This window comes from Egretta garzetta, unplaced genomic scaffold (genome assembly GCF_000687185.1).
Source record: "Egretta garzetta isolate BGI_Z169 unplaced genomic scaffold, ASM68718v1 scaffold7, whole genome shotgun sequence".
Classification (NCBI taxonomy): Eukaryota; Metazoa; Chordata; class Aves; order Pelecaniformes; family Ardeidae; genus Egretta; species Egretta garzetta.
In genome coordinates, this window is record NW_009260350.1 from 2,784,803 (window position 1) to 2,796,549 (window position 11,747).

The window sequence follows — 11,747 nt, forward strand, 5'->3', positions numbered from 1 at the left end:
GGAAGCAGAATTTAACCAAACCATTGCATCTCACAAGGCAGCAGGGGAAAATGCCCGATTCCAAGGCGCATGTGGACACAGAAACTGCACTGGATTAACCAAATCCGTTCGTAACCACCCGAAGGTACTGCGGCTGCTTGTGCAGTGGAGGCGAGGCCCTTACAATTTTAGCATGACATAGAAACAAATTCACAAATCAGATTAAACCGATTTAACAAGTGTTTCTGATTTAAGTAAATTGCTTTAGGCTTAGCTAAATTAGGGTAATTTCTGCATGCCTACGTGCTCTAAAACAGAAGCCTGATGGGTTTCTCATTCCTCATCACTGACAACTCATTGATTTTGGTGATTTGCTGTGCGTTTTTATTGGCTGATGCCTCTCCTGGGCACATGTAAGTGTATGATGCAGGAGGCATTGCTGTTCCTGTACAATATAGGAGGTAGAACTGGTCTCATTCCATATTTTTTTACCGACTGAAAGGAATTCTAGGAGAAAAGAGGAAGGAATCTGGAATTAATGGGCTAGATTCTGTCCTAGGTGTAACCCAGCTGCCTGCAAGCAGACAGCAGTGCCATCCTAGAATTAATTTGGCCAAAGGACTTATTTTAGCAGGCAGGGGGTGAGAAGCCGATGAGTAGTCCACACTAGGCTGCTTTTTTAACTTGAAATACTAAGTTCCAATATGTGATGGGAGCTATCTTGGAGGAGTGCTGCTTTAAAAATTAATAAAGACTTTCCTCACGGCCACATTATGCGGCGTTCTAGATAGACTATGATCTCATAACCTCCTCCTCTGGCTTGCACACGCACCGTCTGCTGAAACCTAAGATGAGGTCTTTTTTTTTTTTTTTTCATTTAGAGAGCACTCCCCGGTCTTCACGGAGGCGCAACTGCGAAGCTAATCAAAATCAATGACTTCTTGGCTGCTGTAAAAATAAAAAAATAAATAAAAAAGAGGGGCGAGAGAGGAACTGTGCCGGTTTCCTACCCATTAGTGCAGTACAGAAAACCCCCCACCATCTCACACGGCTGCTGCAGTACAGTAAGAACAGCACTAGGGGAGTATACAGCATGCTTTCTTTTCCAATACAAACATCAACCAGGGTTAAATCAGGTATTTTAAAAAGGATAAAAACACCCCTTGTCCAAAAATGGAGGCATTCAAGAATAGCAATTATACCAGAAAATGTAAGGCTTTGACAAATACGTACCCTCTAGTAAGTAATTCGGTTTATGTACAGGGAATGCTGGCTGTAGGGTGCTGGTAAGCTGTTTCTCTAGCAAAGCTCGCTTGACCCAGCAACTAATAGATGAAAGTCTCCCAAACGTAACCCTCGGTTCACTCGAAACATCCAATTTAGAACTACAAAAGTGAAGCAAATTGGGATTAAAGCAGGATTCGGGCTACCGGACCTGCTCTTCTTTATGCTTGGGAAGCACCATAGATTTGTTTTTTTCAGGAGAGTAACAACGGGCAGCACGCGTCTTCGTACAGTTTTGCTGAATGTTGGGAACCACCAAGGAGGAGGCTGCTCCCCTGGGAGTTCTGGGGTTTGGGGTTTTTTACAGAAAAGCCTGTCCGCGGCAGGGAAGGACGGAGGGAGCTTAGCCAATTGCTTTGCTGCTGAGGCTGATCACCAATTCAAGGGGCTTTCCCAAGGTGAGGATGCTATGGTAAGGACAGGACCTTTTTTACTTTTCCTTTGCTGTGCTGTAATGTTTCCAGGGAAATTGCCTCTCTGGAAAAAATGCTCCAAGGAGCCTCAAGGCTGCAGACCCAAACAGCCAGTGTGGCAGGAAAACCAACAGCAGTGCAGACTGTACACACAGGAGATGCACAGGAAAATGGGATAATGCACATCACGGGTGAGAAATTTATTAAACATTCAGAACTCGGGAGCAAATAATTGTTAAAAGCTGAGGAATATGTGGGAGAGCCTTCTCTCTTGCACTGAGAAATGTAAGGCAGCTCCTAGGCCGGATGGGTTGTCACAAGGCTGCCCATGTACGTGGGGTACGCACGCAGGGTGCAGGAAGACCTCCTGTAGAGCAAAGCGACGCAGCCAGTCTTCCTGATCAATTATTTTCTGTTCAAATTCGACTTTGTGCAACACCATACGTATGATTTCACTTCCTCATTTTGAGTGATTTGCAGGTAGTTGTATTTTTAAGACTACGCCCGACCCAGCAGTCACTAATCCAGCCCTTGCAACACTGCTGAAATCAGCTGAGTCTCCTCCTCTTGCTAGAAGAATTCTTATTTATTTCAGCAGGTGTCTGAGGCCGGCAGCAGTTTGCCCAGTATTACTGAGCATCAGGCCAAAAATGGTAGGAAGATGTTTTATCGGTCCCTGTAGTTCTGGGGCCATCCAAACTTGATCAACAGACAAACTACACTCAGCTACACGAGCCCTCCCAACACTGCACAGAACACAAAGCAGGGCAAGGTTGTTCATTAGGAACGGTTTGCTCTTTCAGCATAGCCCTTTCTGCTGTTTGTGGATTGACTTGGACCAATGATACCCATGAATACGTGTGCAGGGGCCCAGAACACATCCGTGAGTAGTTGATAAAGGGAGAATTTAGCTTTGAGGCTGCTTAGAAACATTTCTCCTGGGGTAGTGAAAAATGCGAGGTTTGGGACATAGTGACCGCTCGGCTTCTTCCTTGATCGGGTGAGGGTTAGGGAGTATTTTTAAAAGACAAGGAGCAAAACTTCTGTTGGAAATTGGGTTCTTAGCATTCCTTTATGCCTTTGAAAATTCCCCCTTGCCATGAGAGGGACGATTTTCTGGTGCAAGTATCTGAAGCTGGGAAAAATGTTGCTAAAAAACTGTGCGTAATAATTACTGTAAATAGCATCTGGAAGGTATCCTGAATCTGACAGGTAGTTTCGGCTGCAAGAAAAAAGCACTCAGTAGTAGACTGCAAAAAGCCCTTTGACGTCTAGGGACAAGTTCTCCTGTTATCCCCCAGCCTATTGATTAGTCTGGATGTTGTTCTCTTCCCTGGTTCACAGGATTGGAGACTGCTTAAATCGCCATCCAGGAGAATACCCAGCTCTGGAGCTGTAGGAGCATCTGCACCAGCAGACTTCGACAGGTACGCTGCGGTGGAAAAAGCCAGTGTGTCTTTGCCACCTCAGTGAACGCTGCTTCCCAAGCTCCGAACCATCAAAAGAAAAAGAACTGTCCCAAAGAAACTGAAGCTTTATAAAGTTCTGGGCTAGATTATTTGTTTTGTCTTAATTTAAGCAGAGATTGAAAGAAAGAAAAAATAGCACCTTCTCAACAAGTAGTATTTTTTTGCTATCTTGTGTATAAATATTAATAACCAAAATAGATTTCTCCTCACCCCATGTTGCAGAACATCCTCTTGGGGAAACTGTAGCACCACAGAGAGGCAGTTTAGCCCCAGACAAATATTAAATGTAGCACCAGAGAAACTAACGTCATAAGAAAAGCTTATCTCACCTGGTGCTGTAGCGCTTAATATATACACACACAAACTGTCTGTCGTCCAAGCTGCTGAGCACCCGCTCCCCCCCCCCACGGCCAGGACGTGCCCGCTTTGCAGCAAGTTTGGTCTCTCAAGGTATTACTTAACTCGGGATGGTTAGATTATTTCTCATCCTGCTGCACTGAAGGGAACGTTTCTGTCGCCATAAAGAAGGCGCGGTGGAGAAAACACTAGCGTTACAGCAAGGACAGCACTAATCGTTTGACTCAGACTGCAGGAGCACGAATGCTCAGACCACCATCATCTACAAGGAATGTTGCTTACGTTCTCAACAAGGCATGCACGTTTTAACGTATGCATACAGGAGGGTTTACATTCTTCTATATATAAGCATGTATGTGTCTCTGTTTTGCTGCTGGGCCCTTGAACAGCTCCTTCCGTGCAAATCCTTCGTCACGTTGCCCAAAGCACTTCCAACATCTTCCACTTCTTTCTTTATCTCCACTCTTCACAGCTGCTGCTCAGGCTCTGGATTCCCTGGAGGAAAAGGGGAAACAATTTTCTCCAAGGGCACAGGGTTTTCTCCAGCCTAAGAAAGCAAAAGAATTGTGTTTGGTTTTAATTATATTGATGCATTGGTTACAATAAAAACTTCTTTTAAATTTATGCCTGGACCCTCCTGCTAAATTTACTAACCAGAAGAGGTGTGTAATTTATGGGGATGCTGGTTTTGTGGTTCAGCGGAAGAGATTACGCCTTTACCCCTGTGCTACTGCAGGATTTCTGGCGAGCTCTCATTCTGCGAGGCTCGTTCTTTTGGGTGCTCCATCTTCATTTACATCACGTTAACAAAAATGTTAACTTTTAGGGAAGCCATTAATTTTGTTACAGGTAGGCAATGGGGTGCACTGAGTATCACAGGAGACTGGAGGAACTCACGCATTCCTGGTTCTGCCACTGATTAGATTTGTGGCCTTGGGCAAACCACTTCTTTCAGTCGCTGCTGTAAAATGAGGGCAGTAATAACTTATTTGCCTCACAGGTGGGCTGCAAGCCTTAATTAATAAAGTGCTCAGAGAAAGGCACCTATCTAAGTGCAAATTAGCAGGAGAGGTGCCCACGGGGCATCTACTATGAAATTCCCATTTCCCGCATTTGTACCCTGCTTTGTTGACACCAGCATTTGCGGGGGCAGATCCCACCTTTCAGACGGTGGTGTCTAAGCTTGCAGAGACTGTGACAATGAGCGCTCTGATAACAACCTCGGTGCAGAAATCTCTGCTGGCCGCCTGGATGAGGTGATTTCAGCCGGGTGGGGGAAAGGAGGGGGGAGTAGCTGACTATGCAACTGCATCAGCTATGAAGTCAGAGTGTAATTAGGGCTGGCAAACAGCTTTGGGGCAGATTCTGATTGGCATTACTCTGATGTAAACCCAGAATCGCTTTCCTTCCTTCTGTAGTGCTACCCTCCCTGTTTACGCCAGTGGGAAGGTTATCACCATGCAGCGGCACCGCCGCTGAGATGAACTGAAACCTCCACTCTGAGGGAAACGGGCAAATTCCGGCACTGCGATGGGCTCCGAGTAACCTAGAACGTCTCTGGTTCAGGCTTCTAAGATTTAACCGTATCTGCTCTATCCCAGTTACTGTCAGCTGCTCCAGCTGCTGCTGCGCACAGGATGTGGCAATTACAGCCTTCCCCCTCAGTTTACAGTCTGGCTTTCTAGTTTTGAGGAATCTGAAGCAACAGTGAAAATAGCTTGAAGGACTAAAGCCAAATGAATCATCTAGGCTTGAAACACATTTTCATTTGTCTTGCTGCGATCAAGGCTACCAGCTAGCCACGCAGTTTCTGTGGCTTCTGGATCTGCAGGCACGCAGACTCTCACACACACACGCTCTCTGGGAGTACTGGGGGTATTTTAAAAGGCTTTTTGCAAAGCAACTTTGCCTTTTTGGTGGAAGGTAAATAGGAAAGGCATTTGCTACTTGAGAAAGCATGAACACGGTAACACTGGGTACACAAAACCAGCCAACAGCGCACAGGCCATCAATAAACAGCCGTCAATAAGGAGCCCAGAGGTTGAAAGGCATCCCTGGTCAGCCCCCTGGCCTGCCAGGGGGAGAGAGCCCGTCCTGCAGGCCTGCGCATGCAGGGCTAGGGCAATGCTGAGCACAGACAGACAGACAGCACCACACAGCTCGCTCTAGACTTGTGAAATGTCACAAGGAGGAGATTCTGGGCACCCGCGCTTCTCACACAAGATGTCTTTACAGAGAGGTCTTCAAAACGAACCACGTGGGCGCTGCTGGGGTGGGAAAGCAGAGCACAACCTGCCAGCCCCATTTCCCAGTACCCTACATGCCATGCTCAGCGTGTAGGGTACTGGGAAACGGGGCTGGCGAGGCGGAGGACGAGCCTGTGATGCAGTTGCTTACACTCAAACAGGTGAGATATTTACTCAAGCTACCCTGGAATAAAGACTTCAGGAGTTGATTAAGGGATTTCCTCCAAAGCAAACCCATCTAATGCTTATTTATTATTTCTCCTGTAGTAGCACTTCCAATTGCCAGCTCTGAACCCTTGTCCTACTGTGCCATCTATGGCCTGCAACAGATCATCCTTGGTGTCATTATATTTTGCAAACTGTCTCCCCCTGTCACTTAATACATAGAAAATCTATAAAACCCCGTAAAAGTTGATAAATCCTAGAACATCTTGAACTCCGAGTGATAAATCTGCTCCGGGGCAGGCAAAGAGCTCAGCACAACGTTTATGCATCTCACAAGCCCTATTCAAAGAGCTTAAATGGCTCTTAAGTTTTGCATCAGCCTCGCACGGGCCTTCTGCATAAAGGTGAATATCATGGAAAGAATAAAAGAGAACCCCAGAATCCTGGCCTTCAGCCCATCTTTCAATAAAACAATTTTGAATATCCTAGGCTGTGTTAAAGCCATTTCTGGGTGCATATTGGCTGCATTGCCAGTATCTGACTCATTAATGGAATATACTTGGAGCCAAATTCTGATCTCATTTACAGCACTGTAAATCCAGGGCAACCCAATTGACTTCAGTGGAGTTACTCCAAATTTCCCACAATAGGCACTCAGCAGAGAGATCGAAATTTGGTACTTTGGGTCTGAAAAAGGCTAAGGAAAGCCAAACTACATCCCATTTGTAATCCTGGGGTGGATAGTACGTTGGAGAGAGTGCCAGCGTATCCTCTGCAGAGCTGCTGAAAATGTGTTTATTTTATGTGTCATTCATATAGTGTTGAAACTTGGGGGGGATTGTCCACTACTGTCAACATTTTTCATTTACTTATAAAAAAAAAGTAATTATAGCTGACTTCCTGTACGAAAAATGCGGCGTCTATTGGAAACATGGATTGCAGTGATAAAGGACAAAATCACTTGCTTTGAAATTTTTCATGGGAACCAACATTCCCTTTGGCGACGTAGCCCTCTCTTCCTGGTCATTCGGGGAGAGGCGGATTCCGCTCAGGAAGTTGCTCTTCTTCATTGCACCTATTAAGCAATAAGGTTGCGAGACGACAAATCACGGTGGCTGATATTTGTGAGACCGTCCCAGCCAGCCTCGACACATCCCATTGCTTTTAATAGAATCATAGAATTGTTTAGGTTGGAAAAGACCTTTAAGATCATCAAGTCCAACCTCGACTTCTCAATTACTTTGAACTCTCCAGCCTTAAATACTACAGCTTTATCACACAGCTTGCTAAGCTGGTGTTTACAAAAAAAAAAAAAAAATAAAAGCAAGCTGCTCTTCTCTGGGATGCTGAGTCGGGTGGGCATGAAATGACTCAGGCAGGGGGTCCCTAGTCGCATCTCAGCATTTCTTTGGCTAATCTTTATTCAGGCCGCAAAGCCACGCTCGGGTACCACCTGCATAAAGCCGTAGCAGAATCTGAGCTCCTGTCCCCTAAAGCAGTTGGCAAAAGGAGTTCTGCTCAGGGCTAACATGTCAGCATGTAACTTCTTGATTTAAATGGATTACACAGGCAATTCAGTTGGCACATGTACCACTCCTAATAAACAAAATAACAGCTATTGATATATTTAAAGAAAAAAAAAAAAACATTCAAGGGCTTGGATTGCTAAGGGAAAGCTTGAGGCAGGGACAAAACGAGGCGCCCTCGCTTCCTTCCTCACGCAGCAGCAGGTTAATGAGAAAACAAGGGCTGGGCAAGAGCCCTGTCAAATTCCCAGGCAGCCTGCATCCATGTACACTCACACTTCATTAGCATCTCTGTGGGGGATGAAGGGTAACTTGGAAGACCAAAAAACAATTAGGAGGGGCTTTGAGAGGTCAGCCGAAAGAAGAGTAAAACTACTAGGGAAGAACTCCGAAGAACGGTGTGTCAGGGAGATCGTAGTACAGGAAGATAAGGAACCCAGGCGGGGTAAGGAAACACTTTGGGGCTCCAACCTTCCCACACAGAAGTGGCCCACTTGGCCACAGTCCACCTGCAGAAAGAAGCATTTCAGAACTGCTGTTTATTTTAAAAACTCTGCTGCTCGTTTATCATGAAAGTTAATGTGGAAGGTTTTCCACGTGCAACTGGGAAGCTGGGGCGCGGGCGGCAGGGACCTTTGGCATTTTTGAGTAGGACACTTGCCCCTAGGAAGAGCAAGCTCCTTCTTCCTTAGTTATCCAGGAGGATAAACAACAGCGCTTGCCTCTTGGTGTCAGGCGTGCATACAGGGTGCAACACGCCAAATGTTTGTCCTCGTGCAAAGCTGCAGCTCACTGCTGAGCTCGTCGGCTTAGTCCTGTGCTAGCTGTACTGCCTCTGGTCCTTAATTCTCTTTGCACTCCTGCACAGCTCAGTGTGACATCTCCAGAAATCTTATCAACCCAATTTTAATACAGATAATTAACTGCACTGAGACTTTGGACAGAGTGGCTCTGCATGAACCTCGCAGCAAACAGTGGGGGGAATTACTGGCAACACAGTGGGCACAGAACCAGGCTGGTGAAGCTGGCAGGGACAAGTAGGGTTTGATTTTAATACACTGCCACTTCTGAACTAATAGAGCGAAATACAAGTGACACTGTATGCCAAACTGGCACATGACAACTATACTTCATGCCCTGGCTGGATATTTCAAGGTGATGTCAGATTATATATTATAAAACTGCCATTTGCAAAGCATTCATCCCCAAATCCCAAGCATGGTCCACAGATACAAGAAGTTGGTCACATGCAGTGGCCCTAATCCGCCTTTCGCTGGCATCACCTGGGGGCTGTGAGAGCAGAAGTTCCCTGGTACACAGGATTATTCCCTGAGCTGCACTGCTGTGTAAAGCCACAGGGACCTCAGGGAACAACCACCAACCTCCCTCCTCAGAAACGGTACGTTCACTTACAGCAGCCAATGCAAAAGGCTCCTACCACTTGCCAAAGCAGGAGGGGAACTCAAGTAGTAAGGCGAGCTGAAACGGGCCTTTTGCTCTGACTTCTCTGTTCCTTCTGTGACCACTCGATCACAAGACAAATGCTGACTTCGCAGCGCATTTATGAAGTGTACAAGCTACTCTCCTCTTATGAGCTGTTCCATGAAATCCCAAGATTGCAAGTACTCAGAGCCTGGACTTCCCACCTTGTTGCAGAACAATGTTATCACTGCCAAGGGTCTCTGAGGACAGCTGACAAATACGTATTTTGTTCAGAAATAGTCTGCTGAGTTAATAAAACACTGCTGTCTTACCACATCTCTAAGTCTAACGCAGCTCACTGCACTATTGCTGGGGCTCTGAGATACTGCAGATAATCAGACACCGCCACCGGTGTGAGCAAATTACTCTTCAAGAAGAACAGAAAAGATCCTTAATGGCAAAAATAAAGTGAGGTGTAGATGATCTACTTAATTATTCTGGGGCTGCATTGTGTTTTCCTCTGCAGCTTGGTCACTTGTGCCTTAGAAGCTTGCCAGGAGTCAGGCAGGCCAGTCCGCTGTGCATAGGGGCAACCAGGAGACTGTTGCTACCTTGTTATTCTCCCACATCTGGCCTCTTTATCCCTGCAACTGCTCCGCATCAGACGCAAGGATCTTCTTTTCAGGGACTTACATTTGTATTTGTGTCCACGAAGCCCCAGAGCATTTGGAGGCAGCTCAGCACGTCCTGTCTGCGGCAGCCTTTGAAGCTGCGAGGAAGGACTGTGCATGCTGAAGGAGCTCTCCTCGGTTGCGTTGAGGATAATGTTTTGCTTTTCTATAGCGTCTTTATCAAAGCAATTTATAAGCAACTGGTTATTGCTGGACCTGAAGTGCAGAAAGCCAGATGGAGGTGAGGGCTTCCACAGAGTCAACAGCAGAAGAGATTGGCGAAAAAAAAATAAATCAGCCTAACCAAAGCTATGCAAACCTTCACAAAAACTAAAAATCCAAACAGCTTTGGCCTCCTGGGATTGCCAGGGAAGTCTGGGCAGAGCGTGTGCACAGATCCATGGGGCCAGCAAACAGGCTCCCTCTGCCAGCCCGTCTCACCAGCCACCCTCTCTACATGGGCTAAAGTCCCAGAGTGGGCAGGGAGGAATTTCCCTGGGCTTGTCCGATGGAAAAGGACACTCAAGACACTAGACAAGGAAGATCACTGCAGTCCCCCTTGGATTTCAACTTTTTTTGAGCTCAGAGAGGCACGCCCGTCAGGTGGGTGGGTTTGCTTCCAAACACTAGGATCAAACTTGCCACAAACTGATGGGAAGGGAATGAAGACCTCTAAGCTCTGCTCCCGGACCACAGTCCCACGTCTCTAACCCCTGCCCCACACCACCGACACTCTCTGAAGGCTTTGCTGGGCTCTGCAGACACCATTCCAGATGATTCCATAGAAACTTAGGCTTTGATTCATCAAAAAAACCCCAGTTTTGTTCAGTTCTATTTTCACAGAAAGCATTCCAAAGGTAACCAGCTGAACCTGCTGACAGAGGCAGCAGCTGTGGCTCGGACAGACAACAATGTCCCCCCATACACCAGTGCATGCACACACACGTGCCGTGCAAAAGCCTTACTTTTAAACTCTCTATAATGCCATATTTTTGCCCACACCAGACATATGTGCACCTGAAAAGCATGAGAGACATTTTGCAGCACAAGACCTATGATTCCTGACAGCCGAGGTCTGGCCCTAGGGTTGCAAACAGCCCAGTTAAGCTGAAATTGTATGAAGCCAGCCCAGCATTGGTGGCATTTTTCAACGGCTTTATTTTAAGCTCTTGCCTAAACTCTATCTGAGCTGGTGAGATGTGAGTGTACACTGAAAGTTAGACATGCACTTAAGGTCTTCCCTGACCATGGGCAGACATTGAGGGACACTCACAGATATAATTTAAAGCACTCAAAATAGAAGCTCTTGCTCCTCATGTCTGTGGGGAGAAATCCATGTCCCAAAGAGCACTTCAGAGCACCCAGAATCCCTGAGGTGACCCCACGTATGCTCTGATACTGCCCTAGGCTGGAGCCTAACATTTTAAGTTGCTTGGGACAATTACCACCATCCCCTTACAAGGCCTGTGAGCAGCTTTTCTCCTCAAGTCTTGGTCCCTGTGAGATCCCTGGTGCTTCCAGGGCTGAGAGTGCGGAGCTGTCCCCCCTAGCCCAGGAGGTGCCACCAGGATGACAACGAGGGTTACAGGACCAGGTATGTCCCACCTCCCTGCTGCTGGTTTGCTCGGTGGTGCTGGAGCACAGTGGGGCCTCTAGGAACTAGGGGTAACTGGGCTTAGGACACTTTTCCCTGGCTGGTGACTTGGGACACCCTCGAGGAAAGCCTTTGGCACAAGGCAATGCATTATCCAAAACACAGAGCCAGGCACAGCCAGCCAAAGTCCCAGGCTGTCCCGCTGGATGGTCCTGTGGTGACATCCCACCACGCAGGGACCTCAGAAACGGGTGCCCTGCAGCACCTGCAGGTCTAAAGCCCATGGGGGGGATGGCAGGACACCAGGAAAAGTTCCTCTGCTTGCAAGAGGGCTGGGGGCTTGGCAAGCACAGGTGCATAGGGCGAGCATCCTCCATCCCCAAGGCTGGCAGTCAGGGCGAAGTGGGACCTGCTCCGATCCCCCTGAGCTGCCCTGCGCTGCTGCCGCTGGCCCGCTGGGGCCGCAGACTCACTCAGCGCGGGTGTGGAGCTGAAACTGCCCCATGAGCACGGATGACCCGGGCGGAGGGGAGGCGCAGGGCTGGAAGCAGTGGAAGTTTGGGGAAGGGGAAAAGGGTCGTTTGAGGAGTCCTGGGCAGGAGGAGAGAGGAGCGGGAGAGG

General features: G+C 47.5%; 1 protein-coding gene across 1 annotated transcript in view; it reads left to right on the top strand.

Moving 5' to 3' along the window:
- The first annotated feature begins 1,982 nt into the window (after window positions 1-1,982).
- Window positions 1,983-11,747, top strand: part of FBXW8 (F-box and WD repeat domain containing 8) — a 68,302-nt gene continuing 58,537 nt past the window's right edge. Inside the window, exons 1-4 of the mRNA XM_035898368.1 lie at window positions 1,983-2,006; window positions 3,021-3,103; window positions 4,239-4,351; window positions 4,641-4,758. Of these exons, the coding sequence (XP_035754261.1) occupies window positions 1,983-2,006; window positions 3,021-3,103; window positions 4,239-4,351; window positions 4,641-4,758 (338 nt within the window). The remainder of the gene's footprint in view (window positions 2,007-3,020; window positions 3,104-4,238; window positions 4,352-4,640; window positions 4,759-11,747) is intronic.